The sequence below is a fragment of the Saccostrea cucullata genome, unplaced genomic scaffold (assembly GCF_032062105.1).
Source record: "Saccostrea cucullata isolate Sc308-1 unplaced genomic scaffold, CSIRO_AGI_Scuc_v1 ctg395, whole genome shotgun sequence".
Classification (NCBI taxonomy): Eukaryota; Metazoa; Mollusca; class Bivalvia; order Ostreida; family Ostreidae; genus Saccostrea; species Saccostrea cuccullata.
In genome coordinates, this window is record NW_026929552.1 from 20,305 (window position 1) to 47,325 (window position 27,021).

Here is a 27,021-nt window from a genome sequence, read left to right on the forward strand (position 1 = left end):
TCAAAAATGTAATGAAATATATACCCTTGAATTACTGTGCAGTGTAGAGACGATTCGTTATACTAGTTTTTCATTATAATCAAATACAATGTTTTCCCTCAGCAATGATCTGATAAAAAAAAAATAGTCAACCTACTCATTCCGCAAGTCAACGATAAGACCATATAATATTCCATATATACGTATTTACTATTTTGTTTAATGACAAAAATAAAATTATATATGTATTTTTAAAAATGTAATCCAAACTTTATTTTTATTTCGTTTTAATACATAAAACATTTTTTCTTGCATTATCATTTTAGCAAATGACCCATTTGTTATAAATATATTCAACGATTTCTTGATAGTAAAAACATAACAAAGGGGAGTAATCAAATGTTGAACCCGCTTTTGATTGGTTAGTTTGGATTTTGAATTTCGAAACTCGAATTTCGAATCTCGAAGTTCGAATCTCGTATTTCGAAACTTGAATCTCGAATGAGCCTTTTGGGCTTTCGTACAAATCCCTTTCTGTGCCTAATTCCTGTAAGACATTTTTAAAAATATGATAAGTATCGAAAGATTTCATCAAAGAATTATAAAGCCTAGAACGATATCAACTATATGTCATTTAATGCATTGTACGCGCAAGCACGTGCATGCACATGCAAGATGATTATGGCATGTTGTTTAAGCAACTAAAATATCTGAATATCGTGAGAATTAATAAAAAATTCTTTACTATATACATTTTACTGTTTTTCAAATATATTGGCCATTTTGCGTATTTCACTCGCGCACATGCATGTTCGTGCATTCATTTTGATAGTACCATAATGTAGGAATCTATTATACCTATTCATATCCTAAATTTTATCCCGTTTCGTATAAAATTAAGAAAGTTGTAGACATTTAAAGTTTCAGCCAATCAGATTGCAGCACACGTGCATGCTTTTCATGATAATTCTTATATATCATGCTGTAGATCCTTTTAATGTATAACCATGTTCAAAATTTCAAAGGATTTTGTCGAAAAACAAGAAAGATATTGAGACTTCAGTTTAAGCCAATCAGAGCTGTTCATAAATATTTTACTTCTTATTTTAAAAAAAGTTTCCCATCTTCTCTGTTTTAGTATCATGGCAAAACGGAGAGGAAAACTGCAAAGAAGAAAGTGAAGCACATAAAGAGTGTTTAAGAAAACTAGGATTTAAGATATAAACATTAGAGGTACAGTAACATATCAAATTGTATAAATTTTTTTATTACAATGAATTATCAGGTGTGCAGAATCAATGGAATGTTTTCATTTACTTTCTCATTTACTTTCAGTGCTTATTGTCTGGTTGATTGAATGGAGAATATGAAAGCTGTGTACAAGTTTTAATTTGTCCCAAGAGTCTGCATATTTTATATGTAGGACTGTGTGAAATTTTGGTATATGTTTTACATAACTATTTATATTATTTTGACTGAGACTAAACTAATAAAAGAAGTTTAACATAAAAAAACCCATTAGGACAGGCTAGTAGGAATGGAGGAGAAACAGCAAATTTATCAGTATATAATTTCCGATAGAAAATAAAGACAGCTGTGTGTCTCATTGTGTGCCATTACTTCGTATCTTTGCAACAGAACTTGTCCGCATTAATTTTTGTATTTGGGAGACTATTTGGGTATACGTAACGTTGGAATATTTTAAAATGCACAGCTAAGGTAAGTTTTTTGTTTTATTCTTTGAACAAAATGTGTTTGTGAAACACTGCTGCTCCGTACGGCAGCTATTGACGAAGGTTTACATTTATCAAATGCGAATCAAATCCAAGTTAAATTGTTGGTATCAAAAGGAAGGACCTTTCACAAGCAATGCTTACGAAATATGAAAGCCCTAGTTCTAGCCAAGGTTAATGTTTTCTTTTTTACATAGTGGATCGAACTCTAAGAGCAAAGTCAAATGGTCAAAAATACTCATTCAAAAGTCTTGTCACAATGAATACACATGTGAAGTATGAAACTCTTATTACACTAACTGTTCAAAACTTATGGCCCAGGTTGAAGTGTGGTGGTGGGGGGGGGGGTTTAAAATTAAGTTAAAATCCAAATTCAAGAGTCAAATTAGGTGGTACCCAAATGAGTTCTCGTATTTTGTAAATTGCATATTCTGTAATGTTTTAATTTCTGAAAATGCAAAATGCCTTACTCCTTCTAATGTCTATGTCGTATATCAATTCTTTCTTTTGTAATTAAATACAAGTACTTTGCAATCTGCCATTTGATATAAAAATTATAGAAACTGAAACTTATCTATAAATAACTTCATTAATATCGCACCAAGAATAAATTTAATAATTTCTAGATCATATCTAACAGGTATATATATTATACCAGCATCTACACATGTACTCAAAATTGCGCTAATACTTTTCTGTGTTTTTCAACAAGGAAGACTTCCTTTCTGTTCAAATGATTTTACTTGACAACATCGCCATTTTAGCTTACCAGAGTCAGACTCTAAAAAAATCTTGTTTTTTAATTTTTATTTCTTTTGGGGTCCATTGAAAATGGAGCTTAGGCGGAACTTCACATACTTTATGCCTGCACAGATATAAGCCGTGAAACAATATTTTCTATTCTGTTAAAGCTATTGTCAATTCTCTTAAAGTTCCAGGGTAACAGTCTAACCTGTAAAGTCTTAAACTTCCTTACCAAAAATTGAATGTTTATTTTTCGGGGTGAAAATACAGTCTATAAATATTTAGTGTCCTTCCCTGTTGAACACCTTCACTGAAAAAAAAACTTAGTGAAAGTCACTGGGAATACTAGTAAATTTACTTTCCATACAATAACTATCTCGAAAGTAGTTTTACTGGGAATTGGGTAGATTTACTAGATAACATTAGTAAATCTAAGAACTTATAAGTAACTTTCACTAGGTATTTAAGTATCTTTACGACCACTACTCCACTTTTCACTATTTTAGCTAGTAAACAGAGTGATTACTAATCACGAAGAACGCTTTACTAGACACACTAGTTAAATCAACTAGGTATTTCTTTCAGTGTTTCTAACTAACCTTTTTAACATATTCAGTATGATACAACTTACTTTTGTAAAGTTTTATGACATCAGTGAGCTTAACAGTACCGACGTCTTCATAATTTGCTTTTAATCAGATAAAATGACCACTTAATTTCAATTGCAATTCTCCTACTTCAGATTATCCCACTTTTATCATAAGTGTTTGTACACAATTAATTTGCTTGGGAAACACATTAGTTTAGCGTATAAATTGTTCACAAATCCACGCCATGAATGAGAAACAAAAAAGTCTCTACATTTAGTATACATCCGTGCGATACTGCTAACTCTTTGCATGATGAATGCATTTATCTGTTTTACCCTGATGATTTTTGTGTATTCAACGCATTGTTTATCCGAATTAACTGACAGCGACTCTCGTAATACAACGGATTCAGGTGGAATCAAAAACTCAGACGTATTTCGTCAGCTTCTGAATCAGGAAACTCTTATTAGGATGAGCATGGGGAAAAATGTCCATGGCCTGATGAAAGACATGGTCACTCTGAAACAATCTTTGGTCTCATCTGAGAGCGAAATTTCCACTTTAAAGCGGACGACGACAGAGTTGAAAAAAGAGTTGGAAAAACTGAAAAAAGAAAACGAACGCATTAGCAGAGAAAACTTGGTCTATAAAGAAAATATCTCTGCCATTCACGAAGATATCAGTCGCATAAGCAAAACTCAGCAGGAATTAGAAGACGATATTGATAAACGAAGACAAGAATTTGAGAACAATGCCACAGAAATGCTTGTTAACATGAATACTGAAGTTCGGTACTTTAAATTGACTGTCTTGAACATGAATGAAAAAGTCTTAAGTGACCTTGAAAAAATCCCGGATATTATCAACGAGCAGTACAACTTGATATCCATGAACTTAAACAGGACTCTAGAATATTATAATACAGCTTTTACTGCCGAAAGCAAGAAATTATTCATCGCAATTTCAGACGTTGAAACATCTCAAACAAATCTTGTTTCCTCCGTCACAGGTTAGTACGATATGCTTTGGTAACATTTGAAATATATATCTCTTACAGATCGTAGAATTTTTAAAATGAATTTTAATTTTTACTTCTTTTAGATGGGATGAACACAAGTATCAACAGTCTACAAAGTGAAGTAAAGCAGTATCAACTAGATTTGCTCAAACTGTCCTCTGCTGTGTCTTCATTACAAGTGTCCCAAATGAACTTGTCCAGAAATGGCTGTGGTAAGTCATATTACTTTTATCATTTTAACTGATGGTATCATTTTTATGGGACTTAGAGTCTATAAACTATAATCATGTAAGAAAAGAAGTTCTTACAAACCTTTTTCTAGACCAATGAGACTGTGAAATGTTAACTTTTTTATTCTCTTGACGGTAAAACCGGTCTTTATGTCCAACCGCCTTTCTGTCAGTCCTGCCTACTTGATTTTCCGCACTTTTTTTCTAAATGCTTGCAGACATTGGACTGGTTTTTGGTATGCTAGTTGATAAATGTAAAAGCATAACTGAAATTGGTTTTCGTAATAAATGATTTCTAATATTGAAATAGAAACGGAACACGTTGGTTATACCGATAATCTAGATTCTTATTTGATACCCGGCAGTCACATTACAGCGTTTAAACCAATGAACTTGTGATACTATATATATATATATATATATATATATATATATATATATATATATATATATATATATATATATATATATTATATGCATTTTCCTCATGTGCAAAATCACTGTGTGACTTTTTCAGTAATGTGACTTTTTCTTGCTCTTGACTTCTTTCAATAGACAATGCGATGGTGAATGGCTTTTATGTAACCTTCAAAACTGGGGTTTTCCTTTTTGGTTTAAAAAATTTATTAATGGATGAACTAGAGGTACATGTATATGGCATGCCAAATTCACAAAAAATGAGCTAAACATAGTTTCACAAATGATAAACTAGGTTTATCGACTTTAAACTATAGTTTACAAACCGTAAACTATAGTTAACGATTCGTTAAGTATAGTTTTTATCTGTAAATTATATTTAACGGCTGTTAACTATAGTTTACAAATGCTAATCTAAGTTTATCTGTCTGTAATAAGCTTTAACAATAGATTTTGTTGATAAACATAGATTCACGTTTGTAAACTATAGTTTACAATCGTAAACTATAGTTAAGAGTTGTTAATCATAGTTTCACAAATCGTGAAACTATATTTATCAGATCGTTAACTACAGTTAACGGTTTGCAAACTATAGTTTACAAATCGTAAAACTGTATTTATCAGATAATCTATGTTTTGCGATCGCAAATAATTAATTTTGGTGTTAAGTATAGTTTACGATTGTGAAACATAGATTATCGCGTTAACTATGGTTTACAGACGTAAAATATAGATTAAAATTGTTTACTATAGTTTACAGTCCGTAAACTATACTTTACAAGCGATAAACATAGTTTATCGACTGTGAAACTATGTTTTGCTCATTTTTGTGAATATGGCGTGCCATACATGTACTATCAATCGATATCCTAATCAAGGCGTTCCAACGGCAGTATCCGTAGTTGTGACGATCTCTAGGGCTTCTTTGAAATTAAGCTTGGTTTCACTTAACAGACGCACCTGAATTCTGTCGACATTTATTCCCAATCTGTCCCGAAGCATTGTCTTCAGTGTTGCTCCAAACGTACAATGTTTGGAAAAGCCCCCGAGTTCTACTACATATTCCCTGACCGATTCGTCTGGTTTCCTCACACGTTTGTTGAACTTTAAAAAATGATTTCGAAAAATTTTGGATGTTTATGGACACGCTCTGATATCTTAAGTTACGCTCGTAAAAAGGTACTCTATATATTTATAGAGTTACTCGTCACAACTCAACCATTGGATCCATAATTTTGAATTCACACTATGTGGCCCAGTCTTTAAGACAATACGTGAATTTTTATGCATGAATATATGAATCTTTAAGACAATACATGAATTTTGACCATTTGAAAAAATTTTACTTGAAAGGAATAATGACCCTTCCTTCCCTTGGTAACTTTGTTTGAATAGGACTGAAGAAAAAAAAGTGAAGTGTTAATAGATGACAGACGACAGAAAGGTTCACCTGAAGTTTGGTTCAGACGAGCTAAAACTTATTTCTTCAAATACAATCAAACCATGTATTCTAGCTATCATGACTTCCGCCCTCCAATTTAAGGAGAAAATGATTTTTTATAATAAAAAATTAAAAAAAAAACAACTAAGGAATTAATATGAGAAAAGGGGAAGAAAGAAAAACAAACTAAAAGTATATATTACAAGAGAAACTTCCAGATTACTAGTATTTCAAAGCAATGGAAGGAAAATCGTATGAAGTATGATATATTAATTTTCTTTTTAAATATGTCAATGCTAGTTTGCAATATTCCTATGTATACATAGTACATTTAAAGAGGAGAACTTTGATATTTAAATCCAACATATTATTTTACTTTTAGGTCAAAAATCTCAAATTGGATTTACAGCTGGAATTACTTCACATAATAGTGGCTTTACAGGAAGCAAAATCGTATTCCCTAAAGTCTTATACAACGAGGGTCAATCGTATGATTCGACCACAGGGATTTTTACTTCTCCCGTTGAAGGACATTTTGTATTCTTTACAACCAGCCATTCGAATACCAAACACCTCGAAACTGACATAATGTTAAACGGCGTCGCAAAAGTGAGGACTGAAGCATATAATACGGGGGATGCAACATATCAGACTGGCACAAACATGGTACTGATGAAACTTCAGCGGGGAGACAGAGTGTGGATTGCGAGAACAGGTGGAACCGGCTACTACACAGAATCGGTACCCATAATGACGTTCTCTGGGTTTATGCTTTAGACGAAAGCATGGCTTGGCTTAAATTTGAAATGAAAATAAATAGGTTCAAATACACGAGGGCTGTTCAATAAATAATGTCCTCGGTGCTCAGAAAGAAGCAAATGACTTTTTTTCAATGATTTAATCTTCATGATTTTCGTATTGATCTCTTTTAATTCAAATACATGTCCGTAACATTTTTTATCCAATTTCTGATTCTTTTTAGAACTCATTTTTGGGTATGACCCTTAGTAAACTGGAAATTGGCAGATCCAATGATTTCATGGATTTGTTTTTTTCCTTCTGAAAGGTGTTTTTTCAAGTTTGGAAAAAAAACAAGTCAAAAGTTCAAAGATCTAGCAAATATTGTAAATGTGAAAAAACAATAACTTTCTGTTGATCCCGAAAACCCCTTTACTCTTCAGGGCATGCGGGTTTGGACGCTGTCATGAAGAAATTCAATGTAGTGGATTCCTGATTCTGAGTCCTTCCTTTAATAAAACTTTCGATTTTTGGGGGCAAAAAATTGCTTTCTAGACTTTTCCAGATATTATACTGTCTCTCCGAATACGAATTTGAACAACAATACCACTAATATTTAAGAAAATTGCATATAAATCTGTCTTTGTGCTCTTGCATACCTTTGCTTTTGTCAGACCGCCGCCGTTTTTATAAAGTACATCTTATGGTAAATTTTGTTTTGATGATTTTAAGCAAGAGATTCATGTTCCAATATCTGTTTAAATATAAAACAAACGTGGATAACTACAATTACTGGTATTTTAAAATAATTGTTAAGATTTTCGTACACGCTGTCGTTTTCACTCATTTTTCAAAATAAAGGGTGACCTTTGAGGACAAAGCTTTTTTTACTTCAAACGTTTCTTTAAAACAGTGTAAACTACTCCCGATATGATGGCTATCAAATTTGCTATGTGTCTTAAAGTCAATCATGCATCATCAAATATTTTTGTTGAAATTTGGCAAACAGTACATAAGTTGTTTTAATTTTTGTTGGCAAGGAAGGTACCCATTTCTGATACCTATTATAAAAAAAAAATTATCATTGAAATCCATCTGATCATTTGTCTATAAATCAGGCATCGGTTGCTGTAAATCACACATATTTCAGTGATTACTTCTTTGGGATGTTTAAGAGGTTTTACAGCAGCTTTAATGTAGCCTTTATTTTCACTCTAGTTTACCGATTCTTTACCATTCATTTATAAAGCAGTGTCTCGAAAAGCCCTTGTTTCCCAGCTTCTCACGATGAAACTATGTGATGAAAAGTGGTTACATAGACTATTATAAATTCAGTAAAGATTTAATAATGATAGAAAGTCAAGTTTAATGTCATATGATATCTGTATTGTATATCACGCAGTTCAGGACATTATTTATTGAACAGCCCTCGTATACTTGTCACTTTTTCAATTACTTCAAACTTGAATTACATTGATCTTTACAGGTGTAATTAACAACTTCCATACAATTTACTTGTATTCATTCGGATTAATTCCACACATTTCAAAATTTTTATAGTGAATAAAAAATTCATAGTGTGATATCAACTGAAATTTAGTTTTGTTTTTAATGATTGAAGAAAATGTGTAGGGATAAACTTTAAAAGGAGAAATAACGAGATAGCAATGAATTAAGTTTTATTTTACAATTTTTTTTCAACACTAGTATATAAACGATGTACAGAAATTTTTTTATATATATACAGTTCATGTTCATAACATACACATCATTCAACTATTACACAAAAATGTGTTTGTGAAACGTTGATACCTCCCTTTTGGTATTTCATGACCAAGGTTTATGTTTTTTTCAAACCTAGATCAAACTTCAAGATTAAGGCAAAGTGTTCAAACGTTAGTTGATTCCCAAAGAAAGGCCCTGTAACTATTAATATGAAATAGCCCTAGTTCCAACCATTCAGAATATATCTAGTCTGAAAAAAAAATTGGGATTGAAGACCAGTGAGTTGCATTGTCATCCACTGAAAAAAGTGCATGCATGTATTTATTGTGCACAAAAAGTGTGCTGTTTCTCGATTTATATATCTCTGTATATTAAACATGTCGTCTCAAATTATTATACACCTCGTGTTCCAAACATATTTTTCACTATTTCTACAACAAAACATTCTCAAAAACCGTTGTTAATAATCTTCCTGGGCTTAAAACAGGGCCCATACAAAATTTTGCCTTTTGATACGACCGTTAAGCTGCTGATCTAAAGCACTCTGATCTGAAAAAATGAGATTGATGACCAGAGAGCTATATTGTGCCACTCATAGAAAAAATACTGTAAATATATTAATTGAATTATGCTTGTTTTTGGATTAATTTCTCCACATTCTTACTCCAACTGTAAAAGAATATCTCAATTTCAAATTTTCAAAATATTCCTGTGTTTCTGTCAACTATTCTCATATATGATATCTGCACAAAGCGCGTAGGACTGAAAAATGGCAGGGTAAATATGCAAAAGTTTTGATGGTCTGAATTATAGACCCATGGGGTTTATAAACAACGGTTATGAAGAATGTTTCGTTGTTAGATTTGTCAATATCCTTTAAGATCATTTGTGATTTATTCTTTGAACAAAATGTGTTTGTGAAACACTGATGCCCCCGTATGGCACTAATGGCAAAGGCTGAAATTTCTCAAATGTGAATCAAATCCACAGTTAAGGTCAAAATTATTGGTATCAAGAGAAAAGTATTTTCAAAAGGAATATTTATGAAATATGAAAGCTCTAGTACTAACTGTTCAAATTTGTGCCAAGGTTAAAGTTTTTTGGGTTTTTTTTTTTACAAAGTGAGTCGAACTCTAAGATCAAAGTCAAGTGGTAAAAAAAAATATACTCTTTGAGAAGTCTTTTCACCATGAATAAACATGTGAAGTATGAAACCCTTACACCAACTGTTCAAAGGTTTTGGCCAAGGTTGAAGTGTGGTATTTTTTTTTTGTAAAAGTAGAGCAAAAACTACATAACCCCAAATCTTCAATTACGAAGGCATAAAAGAACCCTTCGGTTACAAGTAACAATACCATCCCACAGTGAATTCCTAAAAGCAAAGTTTTTCTGCCTTGCGCTACTTTTTTCAAACACTGCAGAGCATAGATTTATGTCCCAGTAAACGAAGTTTCGGGTATAGTGTTTGCCTTGTCCATCCGTCCGTCTGTCTGCCTATTTGTCGTTATGCTTTTATACTTCACATGTGTATTCACTGTAACAAGACTTTTCAGTGAGTATAGATATTTTTGACCTTAGTGTGATCTTGACCTAAGAATTTAACCCATTTTTTAAAGCTTTAACCTTTGTAGCACTGGGGCTTTCATTTTTCACAGGTGTTTTACCTGAAACAATTGAAACATTCCTTTGGGTATTAACACTTTTGACTTGACATTTGACGTTTGTTTGACATTCGAATTTGAGAAAATTCAAGCCTGGTCAAAAGCTGCGATTCATTAGCATCAGTATTTCCCAAACACATTTTGTTTATGATGTTTAACATTCTGAAATTGTTGAAAACTCGCTGATCTATAGCGTTATGGTTTTATATAATTTTCTTTGACCAATATGGTCAAAGACAAATATATAAAACCATAACGCTACATATCTGCAACTAGTTGAAAACTAATGAAGCGATGGTAGACAAACCATCTCTTCACATGCGTCTATTTCTTCATTTAGCTATCTTTATAAATACCTGGCAAATGGCTTTGATTCCAAATATATATGCACTTTTAAAATTATACTCAAAACAATCATACTTATAACTAAAATTGTTCGAGTTAATCCTAACTTCGAAAAAAAAATGCAATTGTCCTGTTGTTAATCCTAACTTTAAAAGAAATATGTAAATGTCTTGTTATAAAGGGTTTTGTATACTGTATATCTTAAATAGTTTTAATTTCTTAAATGTAAAATGCTTTATTGCTAGTATGAGCATTACTTCTATGTGATGTAATCTTTCTTTTGTAATTGAATACAAGTACTTTATAACCCACGATTTGATATGTATATGGAAACTGAAACTTATCTATAAATAGCTTCATTAATTTCGCATGAAGAATAAATTGAATAATTTCTAGATTATATCTAACAAGGTACAAGTACTTTTAAGTTTTCTAAGTAAATGCCAACACTTACACATGTACTCGTAAGTGCGTTATTACTTACATGTATCTGTTTTTATCAACAAGGAAGACTTCCTTTCAGTTCAATAATTTTACTTGGCAACATCGCCATTTCAGCTTACCAGAGCCAGACTTTGAAAAATCTTGTTTTATTATAACCTCTACTTCTTTTGGGATCCATTGAAAATTGAGCTTAGGTGGAACTTTTCATACTTTATGTAGACTATGAATAGAAATAAGCCATGAAACAATATTTTCTATTCTATTAAAGCTCTTGTCAATTATCTTCAAGTTGCAGGGTAACAGTCTAGCCTGTACATTCTTAAACTTTCTTACCAAAAATTGAATGTTAATTTCAGGGGAAAAACAATACAGCCTATAAAAATGTAGTGTCCTTTCCTGTTGAACACCTTTCTAGCTAACTTTACAACATATTCAGTATAATACAACTTATTTTTGTAAAGTTTTTTTTTCAGTGAGCTTAACAGTACCGACGTCTTCATAATTTCCTTTTAATCATATAAAATGACCACTTATTTTCAATTGCATTTCTCCTAATTCAGATTATCCCGTTTTTATCATATGTGTTTTTTACATAATTAATTTGATTGAGAAACCCATTAGTTTAGCGTATAAAATGTTCACAAATTCACGTCATGAATGAGAAACAAAAAATCTCTACATTTTGTATACATCCGTGTGATACTGCTAACTCTTTGCATGATGAATACATTTATCTATTTTACCCTGGTGATCTTAGTGTATCAACGCATTGTTTTTCCGAGTTAACTGACAGCGACTCTAATAATACAACGGATTCAGGTGGAATCAAAAACTCAGACGTATTTCGTCAGCTTCTGAATCAAGAAACTCTTATTAGGATGAGCATTGGGAAAAATGCCCATGGCCTGATGAAAGACATGGTCACTCTGAAACAAACTTTGCTCTCATCTGAGAGCGAAATTTCCACTTTAAAGCGGACGATGACAGAGTTGAAAAAAGAGTTGGAAAAACTGAAAAAAGAAAACGAACGCATTAGCAGAGAAAACATGGTCTATAAAGAAAATATCTCTGATATTTACGAAGATATCAGTCGCATAACCAAAACTCAGCAGAAATTAGAAGAAGATATTGATAAACGAAAACGAGAATTTGAGAATAATACCACAGAAATACTGGCTAACATAAATACTGAAGTTCGATACTTTAAAATGACTGTCTTGAACATGAATGAAAAAGTCTTAAATGACCTTGAAAAAATCCCTGAAATCATCAACGAGCAGTACAACTCGATTTCCATGAGCTTAAACAGAACTCTAGAATATTACAACACAGCTTTTACTGCCGAAAGTAAGAAATTATTCATCGCAATTTCAGACGTCGAAAAAACTCAAACAAATCTTGTTTCCTCCGTCACAGGTTAGTACGATAGGCTTTGGTAACATTTGAAATATATATCTCTTAGAGATTGAATGTAGTAGTTTAAACTGATTTTTAATTTTACTTCTTTTAGATGGGATGAACACAAGTATCAGCGGTCTACAAAGTGAAGTAAAGCAATATCAACTGGATTTGCTCAAACTGTCTTCTACTGTGTCTTCATTACAAGTGTCCCAAATGAACATGTCCAGAAATGGCTGTGGTAAGTCATAATACTATTATTTAAGCTTCATTTAGCACCGAGAATATATAAACTTTAACCATGTTAGGAAAGAAGTTCTGAATAACCTTTTTTCTAGACCAACATGTGGCTGTGAAATGTTTAACTTTTTATTCTCTTGACGGTGAAACCGGTCTGAATGCCCAACCGCCTTTCTGTCAATTTGTCCTTCTTGCTTTTCATCACCTTTTTTTCTAAATGCTTGCAGACATTGAACTGGTTTTTGGTAAGTTATATGATAAAATTCAATGTAAAAACATATAGGTCCTAAATCGAAATTGGTTTTCGTAATAGATGATTTCAAATATTGAATTAGAAACGTAACACGTTGGTCATACCGATCCCAGCGATAATCTAGATTCTTATCTGATATCGGCAGTCACGTGTAGCGTTTCAAGTTTAACAAAATCAAAAACTTAAAAATGTATGACTTTTCAACTTTATACACAACCACTCCCCACGATAAATTAAAGTCCAGGCTTTTTTTTCATATCCTTGACAGCTGCTTTTTCAATAAAAATGGAACTCGTTACTAAGTTTACTTACCTGGTCATTGGTCATTTGTAAAATTATTTTGTTAAGGACAGATGATACAAACAAATTTTTTTTCATTGAAAAAGATTTGATATCATGTCGCAAGTTTAGAAAAGTGGATGGTTCTTAGAATTTTTCTCCGAAGAACTGGAAAATGAAATAGACTTGGAAAATATTAGTAATATTTCAATAGAAAAACAAATATAAACAAATCACAGTCAGTAAAAGTTTACAGGTGACAATAAATATCAGAATATGTTATCTTGGCGCTAAAAGTGTAATATAAACCTTAGAAAAATATGCCAAGCCGGGTGAATTTAAAGAGGAAGATCAAAATGACCAAAAATTATCAATATCACATAGGCTGAATTTTACCATTTAGCTTTTCCTAATAAAATTCACCTGGTTTGATATATTTTTCTTAAACACATTCTGACTGCACACACAAGTACTCTGAAGTTGACATCAAAAAGATGCTTGAGTTTCTGATTGACAATATCTATTTAGTACATGTTTCTCACCTCGAACAAAGGATTTTTGCTGCTACCAAATCACTTGGTACACCCCAAGCCCAAGCTTTATGGTTGGTTGACTCTGCCATTGTGTGCATAATTATTGACCAAATCATTACCAATGATAGGTTACAATCATGGACACAGGGCAAGGTCACCATACAATGAATAGTGGACCTGATGTGCTTCATGATAAAAAAAAAATCTACATAGTTACATAAATCAGTACACGAAGAAATATCTCCTTCTCTTCCCCTGTATTTCTTCCTGAATTATTCAACTTTAGCCAAAATTAAAACATGAAAAAAATAATTAAAATCAAAAGTAAAAAAGAAATTTAAGAAATGTCTAATAATTGATTGAATATTTAGGATTTACCATTGGCATTTGTACTTTAATCAAAATTATCGCATTGAGAAGTGAGAAAAATAAAAGAATAAGATAGGACAAGAGACATTCTAGGCCCCCTCTTCAAAAAACTAATATAATATGTAATCCAAGGGTATACCAAGCCTAGCAGGAAATGATATTTTTTTGGTGTTATCCCTGTAATTTGGTTGCCTAGCAACACATCAAACATAACAACCATGAATTGAATTTAAAGTCAATTTCAGAAATATTTATTTATAGAATTATGTATGTGTTCCATATTTTTTAAGTAACACATGATAAAAATCATTTAAATCCTAGAAACATTGTAAATTGTAGGTGAAATACAGAATTTAATTTTCTAGGGCAACCAAAAATGTCCCAAGTAACAACTTTAAATGCATAAAATTATTGAGGAAAAGGGATGTTTGTATACTATGATATGAAATTGTAAGGTTCAATGTTGATATCTCAAGGATTAAGATCTATGTATCATTAGAATTCAAAATTTTATCCTACAGGCAACAAAGAAATCCTTAGCAATAGCATTACAGTCATGTAAAAAAAATGTATAAAAGTGTAGGGAGATTTCTTAACAGTTTGTATGCAACCACGGCGAGCATCAGAATAACAAAAAAATAATGTGACAGTCACATATTTTTGTGTATTTTGTGTACAGTGTATATATATATATATATATATATATAGATATATAGAGAGAGAGAGAGAGAGAGAGAGAGAGAGAGAGAGAGAGAGAGTAAACATTAAACTCTTAGTTACCCAATAAACCCCTAGTAACCATATATTTCAATTTCTATTCTTTTTCTCTGTGATAACTCTTTGAAAGTTGACAGAGTTTATTTCTGGATAATTCTGTAGGAATGTCAATTAGGCAGGACGATATGTCAGGAGCTAAGGAAGCCTAATACGCATGCAAATCTCGTGTGCATCTGTCTCTGACGCTAAGGAGGCCAAATATGCATGTAAATCTCGTGCGGCTGCCTTTGTGTTTGACGTCAGTGGGCGAGGACTATTGAAATTGGCATGGAAGTCCTCGTGTGATTTAAGTCTATGTCTACATTTTTAGCTCACCTGAGCCGAAGGCTAAAGTGAGCTTTTCTGATCACATTTTGTCCGTCGTCCGTCTGTCTGTCCGTCCGTCTGTCCGTCTGTAAACTTTTCACATTTTCGACTTCTTCTCAAGAACCACTGGGCCAATTTTGAGCAAACTTGGTACAAAGCATCCTTGGGTAAATGGAAATTTAAATTGTTTTAAATGAAGGGCCAAGTCCACTCACTAGGGAGATAATCAAGAAAAGACAAAAATAGGGTGGGGTCATTAAAAAAATCTCCTTCTCAAGAACCACTGGTCCAGAAAAGCTGAAACTTACGTGGAAGCATTCTGGGGTAGTGTAGATTCTAAATTGTTCAAATCATGACCCCCGGGGGTAGGGCGGGGCCACAATGGGGAATCAAATTTTACATAGAAATATATAGGAAAAATCTTTGAAAATCTTCTTCTCAAGAACCACTGGTCCAGAAAAGCTGAAACTTATGTGGAAGCATCCTGGGGTAGTGTAGATTCTAAAATACTCAAATCATGACCCCCGGGGGTAGGGTGGGGTCACAATGGGGAATCAAAGTTTTACATAGAAATATATAGGAAAAATCTTTGAAAATCTTCTTCTCAAGAACCACTGGTCCAGAAAAGCTGAAACTTATGTGGAAGCATCCTGTGGTAGTGTAGATTCTAAATTGTTCAAATCGTGACCCCCAGGGGTAGGGCGGGGCCACAATGGGGAATCAAAGTTTTAGATAGAAATATATAGGAAAAATCTTTGAAAATCTTCTTCTCAAGAGCCACTGGTCCAGAAAAGCTGAAACTTATGTGCACATGGAAGCATTCTGGGGTAGTGTAGATTTCAAAATGTCTAAATTATGATCAGTGGGGTAGGGTGGGGTCGCAATATGTATTACAAGGGGGAAATCATGTAAAGAACAAAATGGTCAAATCTTCTCAGGTGAACGATGTGGCCCATGGGCCTCTTGTTAAAGTTTAAATCTACAATTTTATTTCACAATGAAATGGAAATATAAGGAATCACTGTCAAGTTTCGCCTGTTATGTAAATTATCCCATGTTTCCCACTATTGTTGATGCCCTGGCATACTCTCAAAACTAGACAGTGATTCCTTAAATAAATCCCTAGTAACCAAATAAAATATCAAAAATAAAGAACTATGCACGATAATTCTCGATTACTGCCTACATGTAACACTTCTTTGAAAATTGATTGAATATTAATGGCAACTTTGTTTATGGCTTTATTCAAGTTTTACAAAAATTATATTGTTACATATATCATTCTTTTGCCAAATACTAGTACGTTTTGCGAAAATTCATACAATAATCTACTAGCATACATAGATGAAAATATGTTCATTATACCCCCCGCTTGAAAAGCGGGAGGGTATATAATAATCGTTAATTCCGTCCGTCTGTACGTCTGTCCGTCTGTCCGTCCGTCTGTTACGCTTTGGGGTACCCATCTCTTATCTGCAACTCCTCTCATACCACTGAATGAAATTTGATGAAACTTTCACAGAATCTTTATTACATATTGCCATTGTGCACCTCCTATTTTACTTTTTGATCCGACACATATTTTGGGTTTCCCGGACACAGCAAAACATGGACTTTGCAATTATAACTATATGGAGGCGGGAGGTATCATTTAGTGAGCTCAGCGCTCACATACCTCTAGTTTCGATTAATGGACTTTGGGTAGTCGGCAGAAAAACATTTGTAGTTCTTTTTATTTATTAAACTTATTTGATATCTCTTTATGTACTAAGTATTTTTCTGTTTCAATATACAACAGCAATGACCTCTCATTTTTATATAAATTAAAAGCATCACTTCCTTTTCTGCAATGATTGTATTTTGCATAAAGTCACTCTAACAGGTTTGATCCATATATGTATTGAGACTAGACTATTGCCACATAAAATGCAGTTTTTTCTTTTGGCATCTGTAACTACAAATTGGAGACTTAATTAATATACCTAAGAAACTTAATTTGATATGGATATGAAAATATATAAATTGAATGTGAACTTATGTTCGGGCGTAGTTGTCGCATGTTCGAAATTAGGTCCACGTAATTTGTTGGTACAAATAGCAGTTCGCTGGGTTGGGCGTTTATCTAAGCTCGCTCGGTTCTTTGAATATCAAGTTGTTAGGTAGTAAGGTACACTGTGTATTAAGAACATTTTGTGTAAAAAAAAAAAAAAAAAGGACGATATACAAATTGAATCTTCTGTAGATGATTTGGAATTGGGATTATCTTGAGATTATTTGTATAATATTGAAAATAAAGAGCTAACGAGCAGCATCCTGTTTACGACATATGTGTGTGTTGATTATTTAGTTCATGATTAATTTATATTTGGACGAACGAAGTGAGGGAGAATATAATATATCAAAACTAGACACCAAATCTGTGAGGCTATACTAGTAGCTGCATTCAAAACCGTATGTGCATTACAGAATAATCAGGAAAAATACATGTTACTGATAATCCCACGAATTTTATTTCGATCCCACGAATTTTATTTCGTTTCCACGAATTTTTATTTCGTTCCCACGAATTTTTTTCGTGGCCACAAATTGAAAAAAAAATCTCATACCATGTCAGGTATACCAGCTACCGTAATTATCTGAGTGGATAGGGGCATTTTAGGGGCTCACACATACATGTAGCAGAAAAAAGAAAGGGACATGGTTCTTTTCTCCTTTGATTTAAAACTGTTGTATTAAAGATTTTAGATGAATGAAAAGTGTCAAACATACGGTCGAAATGATAGTGTATTTACAAAGAGGCAACTAATTTTAAGCAGGGGTTTAAAAGGCATTTTTACGTGTATGCAACCTAAATTCTAGAAAGTTATATGATCTTCCTGCTAAGTTCCTGGACAAGTAATAGTTAGCTAGTTACTTAGTAATAATATTCAACACACATCGGGGTATTATCATTGCCCCAGCTATACAAGTCCCTTAAACCCGAAGTTTAATCTAGTTAAAAAACAAGAAAGTCCCCAAATTCCGTCAAAGATCATTTTAGCGGAAAAATGCAAACTTTATTTATAATTCTGCAATCTTTTAGAGAAAAAGTGAGGAAAACAAATGGCACATGTGGACTGACAGAGTACAGCTAGACAGACAGACGGACAGACACAGACAAAATCTACTGTTCCCTCCATCCAGTTTCACCGGTAGGGAACAAATAAGCTGATATCGGATCTACCTGGTAACAAGTAAAAAATAACAAAAAAAATAACAAACTGTAAAATACACTATGCATTTTCTGTCGCAGACTACCCTATACTTGTAGCTTAATCTATACGTGGAATATTGCAATCAACAGATATCTTTACTTTACTACATTTCTCTTTACAGTGGAAAAACTTATATACATACTTGTATATACTTTTTAAAAGAGTCTTACATTGAGTAAACTAAGGTGACCTATTGCTATATGTTTTCGTCCGTCGTCGTGCGTTGTGCGTTAACATTTGAACATTTTCAGCTTCTTCTCTGCAACCAATGAACCAATTTCAACCAAATTTAGCACAAAGCATATATGGGTGAAGGGGAACAAAAATTATGAATTTCATGATCCCTGCCCCCCTGGGGCCTGAGGGGTGGGGCCAAAACCACTAAAATTAATGTTATCTTTAAAAATCTTTTTCTTTACTCCTGGACATCAAGCAGTCAAACTGTTTGCATGATTATAATCAGCAATGAGTCCTCTACCAAAATTGTGAAATTCATGGCCCTGGGGTTAGGGGTTCAAGTGCTAGGGCGGGGCCCCGATTTGTAAATATTTCGATGAAATCATCCGCATCTAGGGTAATTTTTTTTTATGTGCACTGACAGCTGGGACGGAAGTAGAAAAGAACGATAACTCTAACTTAATAACTGTTCTGCATTTACAAAAAAAAAAACAACAAAAAACAGGCGTTGTAATAACAATATTGTGAAATTTGGATGTTTATGTAGTATGTTAAAAGTTAATCGACATTTATCAGAATCTACTAGTTACAGTTATCTTGTTACATGGCGAACTTACCGTTACATGTAATATGAAGAGAAATTATTCCCTCTCGAATTTAGTGTTCCGAATGACATTACATTTAATGATGACGCCCAAAAATACCGGGTACTTCCGTCCCAGTCATTGCACATAAAAAAAAATTACCCTAGAGGCGAGTGATTTCAACGAAATATTTACAAATCGGGGGCACATAAAAATTAAATGAAAATATGAAAGGAATATATTAAAAATTTATTAATGTATACATATCCCATGTTTTATTCAGGCTAAGATAAATAATCGACCGAAGTTTAAGCGAGGTGAGGCGGATGACGAGAAAAGAGTTGCAAGCCTTCTCTCTTTATATGTATCAGTGGAAAACGACATATTTAAAAACAGCTTGTAGAGACAAAAGAGTTACATTTTTGATAACATATAGTGCATATTAGAACAGAAAAATAGAAAAAAGGTGACTCGAACCCAGATTTAAAAAGAAAAAAAATGGAAAGGGGGGGGGGGGGGGGCGGGTCCAAACCCAAGTGCCTATGGATTTGACACAAATTTCTTCTCAGAGTCACTGTGTGATGTATACTTTTTTGTAATGTGATTTTTTTCTTGCTCTTTACATCTTTCAATGGTCAATGCGATGGTGAATGGCTTTCATGTAACCATAAAAACTAGGGTTTTCCTTTCTGGTTTAAAAACTTTGTTGATGTGTGAAGTAGTGGTACTATCATTGGTTATCCTTATCGAGGTGTTCCAATGGCAGTATCCATGGATATGAGGATCTCCAGGGCTTCCTTGAAATTAAGCTTGGTTTCACTTAATTAATAAAGGCCCTGAATCCTGTTGTCATTTAATCTACATATTTCCTTATCGTCTCGTATAGTTATCTCACACGTCTGTTGATCTTTAAAAAGTGATTTCGAATAAATTTGGTTGTTTTTGAATACCAGATTCTATTGTTACTGTAAATTACCTATTTTTGGAGGACTTATTATCGCAAATGGGCTCTTCAACAGCAAATGGCGAGAATAATAATTCGCGAATGGACGGTTAATCAAGAGATTTTACATAGATTTCAGATCCATTAAAATTAAAAGGCGAGTAATTTTATTTCGCGTGTGGTGCTTCTCGCGAAATTACGCGATAGTTAATTCCACGCGTAGATTTAGGAATCTACAGTATTTGTTTCGAACTATGCAAGCCCCCTCGTCTGATATCTGATGGATTGATTATATTTTGTTTAACGTCCCTCTCGAGAATTTTTCACTCATATGAATGCGCCCTTATATCTGAAGCACAAGCACTTGTTTCGGGAATACATTTTATCCCGTAGTATAATAATAACACAAGGGTGTTATACTATGGTAAAAAATTTATTACAGAAACAAGCGCCTGTGACTGAAGATACGCTTTTCTAAAGGTACTCTTTATTGATTATGTTATAATCAAAGTTTATTATCAAAATAACAAGTTATCACACTTTGCATCGCTTTCCTTGTTGTACCTCCATACTTTCCCTTGGGGTACCTCTATACACAAGTCACGTGGCTTAGTTGACCAATCATATCAGTTGTCAGTCATTCTATAAGCGTCTATCAAAAGTACAGTTGTGTTTACATTTTTACAGTTCAATAACTTTATTACCTATCTTTATTTGTGATTACTATGGATTTACTATGACTTCTCGAACTGTGTAAAGTGATATCTTAATGGTTTGAAGTGTATTTCGTTGGAATATAACTTATGTGATTGTTTACATTCTGACTCGGTAACTGTGATTACTCACGAAGTAACCTAATATACTTACTACACGGATTAATTATCGAGGACAATTTATGTTTCATATCTCGTATGTATTGTGTTTATTTATTTCACTATGCCTAGAAATATAAGAAGAAATAGATCGAGATCGGCAACAGAAGAACCACAAGTTGACCAACCAATGTCGGAGTCTGAACCCGAAACTGACACAGTGTTAGCTTCCAATATGTCGCGGAACTTAGACAGAAACAATCCTTTGAATTGGACTATTGCCGAACTACGTGAGAAGTTAAATGGTTTGGGGATTGCCGTTCCTAAGGGTTTGTCCGCGACTGTGTTAAGACAATTATACAACGAAAACAAACGAGACCACGTGATTGAGAGACCGCGGGAAATAGACTTGGGCGGAAATGACGTAAATGAAAACAACAATGGCGGCCAACAAGCATTGTTTTCTTCTTTACAGATGATGGCGAAGTCTTGTACGGCCTTACATCGTTACTTCAAAAGGACAAAGAGAAAGATAACCCATTACAGAAATTTACCGCCTTACAGAAAACAGTCACCTTGTCGAATGCACCTACTACAATTGGAGCCACAGGATATTCAGGTACTCAATCTCATTTTCTTCGTCGCATCACAATAATATGGGTGTCTCTTCAAAAGAAGTTGGCCATGTTGATCTAGTTTCGACAGATTTACGTAAGAAGATTCTAAGAGGCGATGATGTCAATCTGTGTGCGCTACTAATTCCTTCTTTTGAGATTCAAACGGAGAAAAAAGAGGACAAGCCGGATAAACGTTTGAGTAGAAATTTGTCTATCAGCGAATTTGTTACGGCATTTTGCCGTTACAAACGAATCATGTGTGCCCCAACAGCATATCCCTGGAGACAAAACGAACTTGATGGATATTTAGCTCACATCATAGAAGTAAACAACATTTGGCCCACCAAGTTCTTCGAATATCACAAGTTATTTTCTGCTAAATGTGCGATTACCTTGAAACAGAGAAACATTTTGATTGACTGGTCAAAGGGAGACGATGAATTACTGAAAAGAATAGTTGCAGGGGCAGAAGTTAATTCTTGTGACATTTGCAGTTCTACTGCTCACGTCACTTCCATGTGTTTAGAAAATGTCGAAAGCAAAAGTACAGATGATGTAAAGCATTTAGGTAAGAAACAAAACCAGCGAAGAGACAAGTACGATCGCCAAATTTTATACCATGAGGGCATGCCGATTTGCAATAACTTTAATTACACAAGATGTGCCTTACCTTATTGCAGAAGGGCACATGTGTGTTCTTCATGCATGTCTCCTAAACATGGAAGAAGCAAATGCTCAGAATTAAATGCAGAGAAAACAACATCGAATGTCAAATCAAAGAAATCACCGAGTGAACCTAAATGACTAGACAAAGAAATTGAGATCAATATGCAGGCAACAACTCCCATAAATGTAGAGAGATTACAAATGGAACTAGCCAATCATCCCGACAAAAACTTTGTTAAATACTTAATAGACGGATTAAGTAATGGTTTTGACATATTTATGGGAGATGATGTTAACATTGATCAATCTTTTGAATGTAGAAACCTTAAAACTGCAAGAGAGGACCCACATACAGTAGAACAATTGATTGATGCTGAAGTTAAAAAGGGATTTTTAGTGGGTCCATTAGACACTTTGCCATTTTCAAAATACAGAGTGAGTCCGATAGGAATTGCAACAGGAAAATACTCAGGAAAGAAAAGATTAATTCTCGATCTTTCCTCACCACATGAGAACAGTGAAATAGACAGTATCAATGATTTAATAGACAAAGACAAGTGTTCCCTCAGATATGTCAAAGTGGACGATGCTATTAAAAAGATTCAAGAATTGGGAAGAAATGCTATTTTATGCAAAACAGACATAAGTGATGCCTTCAAGCTTATACCTGTGGATCCAATATTATGGCATTTATTATGTATCAAATGGAGAAACCAATATTACTGCTTTGTACGTTTACCATTTGGAAGTCGCAGTTCTCCAAGGATTTTTGACTGTTTATCACAAGCTATATGTTGGATAGCCAAAAACAACTATGGTATTGATAATATGTTTCATCTATTAGATAATTTTCTCACTATTGATAAATCGGATAGGATTGGAGAAAGAACAATGGCTTTGCTTTGTACTCTGTTCAAGCGTTTAAACATTCCTCTGTCTATAAAGAAAACAGAAGGACCTACCCAATGCTTGGAGTATTTAGGCATTATATTAGATACCAATAAAATGGAAGCAAGACTGCCTTTAGAGAAAGTGGACAGAATTTGTAAATTCATCAAAGACTTTCTGAACTGTCGATCAGTGACGAAAAGACAATTATTGCAGTTGCTTGGTCATTTTAACTTTGCAGCTAGAGTAATTTTACCAGGAAGGCCTTTCACCTCGCATCTAATTGCCTTATCAACCACTGTAGATAATTTAAATTTCTACATAAAATTTGACCGAGAAAGCAGAGAAGATCTACGTATGTGGCTCGAATTCTTGGAGAAATGGAATGGTGTTTCCGTTTTTTATGAGAAAATACTTACAAGTAATGCAGATTTTCAACTGTATACAGATGCCTCCTCCACCATAGGATATGGAGGATATTTTCATGGACATTGGTTTGCTGAATGCTGGCCACAAGAACTGAATACATGTATGAAACAACCTATCTCCATGGCATTTAGAGAGTTGTATCCGATAGTAGTTGCTGCTTTGCTATGGGGACATTTGTGGAGGAGAAAACGAATTCTATTTCATTGTGATAACTTGGCCGTGGTAGAAATAATCAAAAAACGTCGCTCATCAGACTTACCAATTTCAAATTTGATGAGAACCCTGTGTTATTGTGCTGCGAAAAACAATTTTGATATTTATAGTGAACATGTACCGGGTATAACAAATGTCATAGCTGATTCTTTATCCCGATTACAGGTTCAGCGTTTCAGACAAGTTTCCTTATTGTGCTTTTTGGTAACTTTGTTTGAAACAGGACTAAAGTGAAGGGTTAAATAAATACATGGCAGACGACGAGCTAGAACTTATTTCTTCAAATGCATTCAAAAACTATAATCATGTGACTTCTGTCCTCCAAAATATGAAGAAAGCGATTTTATATTATATGAAAAAAAAATAATTAATCAAAACAAACAAAGTAATTAATAGGAGAGAAGGGGGAGAAAGAAAAACAAACCAAAAGTTTATTTACAAGAGAAACTTTCTGATTTTACTGTAAGTTAAAGCAATGGAGGGATAATCTTATGACATATGATATTTTTTTTATATGTCCATGCTAGTTTGCAGAAATCCCTATGTACACAGTACATTTAAAGAGGAGAATTGATATTTAATTAAATCTAACATATTATTTTATTTTCAGGTAAAAATTCTCAAATTGGATTTACGACTGGAATTACTTCTTCTAACAGTGGCTTTACAGGAAGCAAAATCGTATTCCGAAAAGTCTTATACAACGAGGGACAATCGTATTATTCGACCACAGGGATTTTTACTTCCCATGTTGAAGGACACTTTGTATTCTTTACAACCTGCCATTCGAAAACCCAAAACCTCCAAACTAACATAATGTTAAACGGCGTCGCAAAAGTGAGATCAGAAGCATTTAATACGGGAGATGCAACATATCAGACCGGAGCAAACATGATACTGTTGAAACTTCAGCGGGGAGACAGAGTTTGGATTGCGAGAACAAGTGGAACCGGCTACTACACGGAATCTGTACCCATAATGACGTTCTCTGGATTTATGCTTTAGCATGCTTTGGTTTTAAAATTGAAATGAAAATGAATATACATTTCAATACTTGTAACTTTTTCATTTACTTAAAATTTTAATTACTAGTACATTGATCTTTACAGGTGTAATTAACAACTTTCATGCAATTTACTTGTATTCATTCAAATTAATTCCACATTTCAAAACTTTTATAGTGAATTAAATATTCATAGTGTGATATCAAATGAAATTTAGTTTTGTTTATAATAATGGAAGAAAATGTGTAGGGATAAACTTTAAAAGGAGAAAAAACGAGAAGGAAATGAATAAAGTTTTTATTAACAATTTTTTTTTTCAATACTAGTATATCAACGATGAAAAGAGAAAAGATGCAATTTCATATATACAGTTCATGTTCATAACAATTACACATCATTCAACTATATTACTAAAAAATGTGTTTGTGAAACGTTGACGACTCCTTTTTGGTTTTTCAATGCCAAAGTTTTTTTAAACCTAGATCAAACTTCAAAATTAAGGCAAAGTGTTCATACGTTAATAGTTGATTCCCAAAGAAAGGCCTTGTAACAAGAAATTTTAATAGCCCTAGTTCCAACCATTCAGAATATATATAGTCTGAAAAAAATTGGGATGGACGACCAGAGAGTTGCAGTGTCACCCACCCATTGAAAAAAGTGTATGCATGTATTTATTGTGCACAAAAAGTGCGCTGTTTCTTGATTCATATATCTCTGTATATTTAGCATGTCATCTCTAATTATTACACACCGCAATTTCTTATAACAAATTACTCTGAAAACTAAAATTTTTAACCCTTTGACCTCTACAGGCACATAGTATCGGGGGCGGGGGAGAGCCCTTCCTCCATTTTTTTCAGACATAACTTTTTATAGTAGAAAATATTCATTAAAATATTGGTTGCCCCTTTTTGATGCAGTATACAGTAGTCAAATAAGGGTAAGATAGTATGAGTAAAACATTTGAGCAGGGAGGGATCTTTATCGTGCCACACCTGCTGTGACACGGGGCCTCGGTTTATACGGTCTCATCCGAAGGACCGCCCCATTTATTCGCCTTTTACGACAAGCAAGGAGGTACTGAGTACCTATTCTAACCCGGATCCCCACAGGGCGAATAGGAAAGAGGGTCGTTGAATAATAATTTCAACATACTAGTATAGTAGAATATGGCATGTCAAACGTTGCAATATTCGATCTTTTCCGTTTGTATGATATGATTTTTATTTGCATTCTATAATTTTTCATTTGTATTGCATAATTCTTATTTGTATTATATAATTTTCCCATTTGAATTCAAAAGTATGAGTAAAACATTTGGAACTGAAGGCAGTTGGAACCCCCCCCCCCTAACACACACACCCTCTCCCCCGAAATAGGATTTTCAAGTTTTAGCAATTTTCCCTTTTTAATATATTTTTTGCTTGTCAGGTTTTTTCCCGGTTCGGTTGAATATCCCCTCCCCCACTTTCAAAAGCGATGGTACTTGCCTACTCTACCTTGTAGACTTAAACAAAATTTTAATCTTCGTCTTAACTTTAAAAAGTTAGTACTCGGGCTTTTATATTTTACATACATACTAGCAAATTCATTGACACTTGTGTAAGTTCTTTGTTTCGATAGCAACATTTTGATCTCCTGACCTTGAAGTTTGACTTTCATTTGAGAAACTTCAGCCTTCGTTCGAAGCTGCCACGCGGGGCATCAGTGTTTCACAAACAAGTATTGTTTTATTTAAAATTATACAGTCTGAATTCATAAAAAAAATATTATATATGGATGAAACATAATAAAATGAAGATAACGAACAACGTCCCAGATCAAAAATTCATAAAACAATAAAAAAAATTGGAGCAGGGCAAATACGGACCCCCAAAACATTAGAAGTGGGATCAGGTGCCATGGAGGAGTGAGCATCTCCTGCCGATCGGTCACGTCTGTGCGTGCTACTTGTCACGATCCGGAAACAACGGAAAATCCATCGTCAATTCAATGTATAAACAATGGACTCTTGTTTCATCAACTTGTTTGTCAATAATTTACCTCGTTTAAATAAAAATTGTTCATACAGAGCATGCTCTTGCGTATCGAATCAACTGAGATACATAAATTCCGCATGCAGGTGATGAAGGTATAATATCGCTGCATAAGTAAGGGAAGTTGACGATTAAAAAGTTAAAGTCATCACGTTTATCATAGAACTTGTAAGATTTA

The 27,021-nt window shown here is 33.6% G+C and overlaps 2 protein-coding genes across 2 annotated transcripts; both read left to right on the forward strand.

Moving 5' to 3' along the window:
* The first annotated feature begins 3,303 nt into the window (after positions 1-3,303).
* Positions 3,304-6,955, forward strand: LOC134281186 (uncharacterized). The gene is made up of 3 exons (XM_062763655.1): positions 3,304-4,055; positions 4,148-4,276; positions 6,535-6,955. The coding sequence occupies exons 1-3, from the start codon at positions 3,356-3,358 to the stop codon at positions 6,927-6,929; spliced, it is 1,224 nt and encodes a 407-aa protein (XP_062619639.1). The 5' UTR covers positions 3,304-3,355; the 3' UTR covers positions 6,930-6,955.
* Positions 6,956-11,718: 4,763 nt separating this feature from the next.
* On the forward strand, positions 11,719-24,808 carry LOC134281185 (uncharacterized). The gene is made up of 3 exons (XM_062763653.1): positions 11,719-12,481; positions 12,576-12,704; positions 24,414-24,808. The coding sequence occupies exons 1-3, from the start codon at positions 11,719-11,721 to the stop codon at positions 24,806-24,808; spliced, it is 1,287 nt and encodes a 428-aa protein (XP_062619637.1).
* Positions 24,809-27,021: the final 2,213 nt, after the last annotated feature.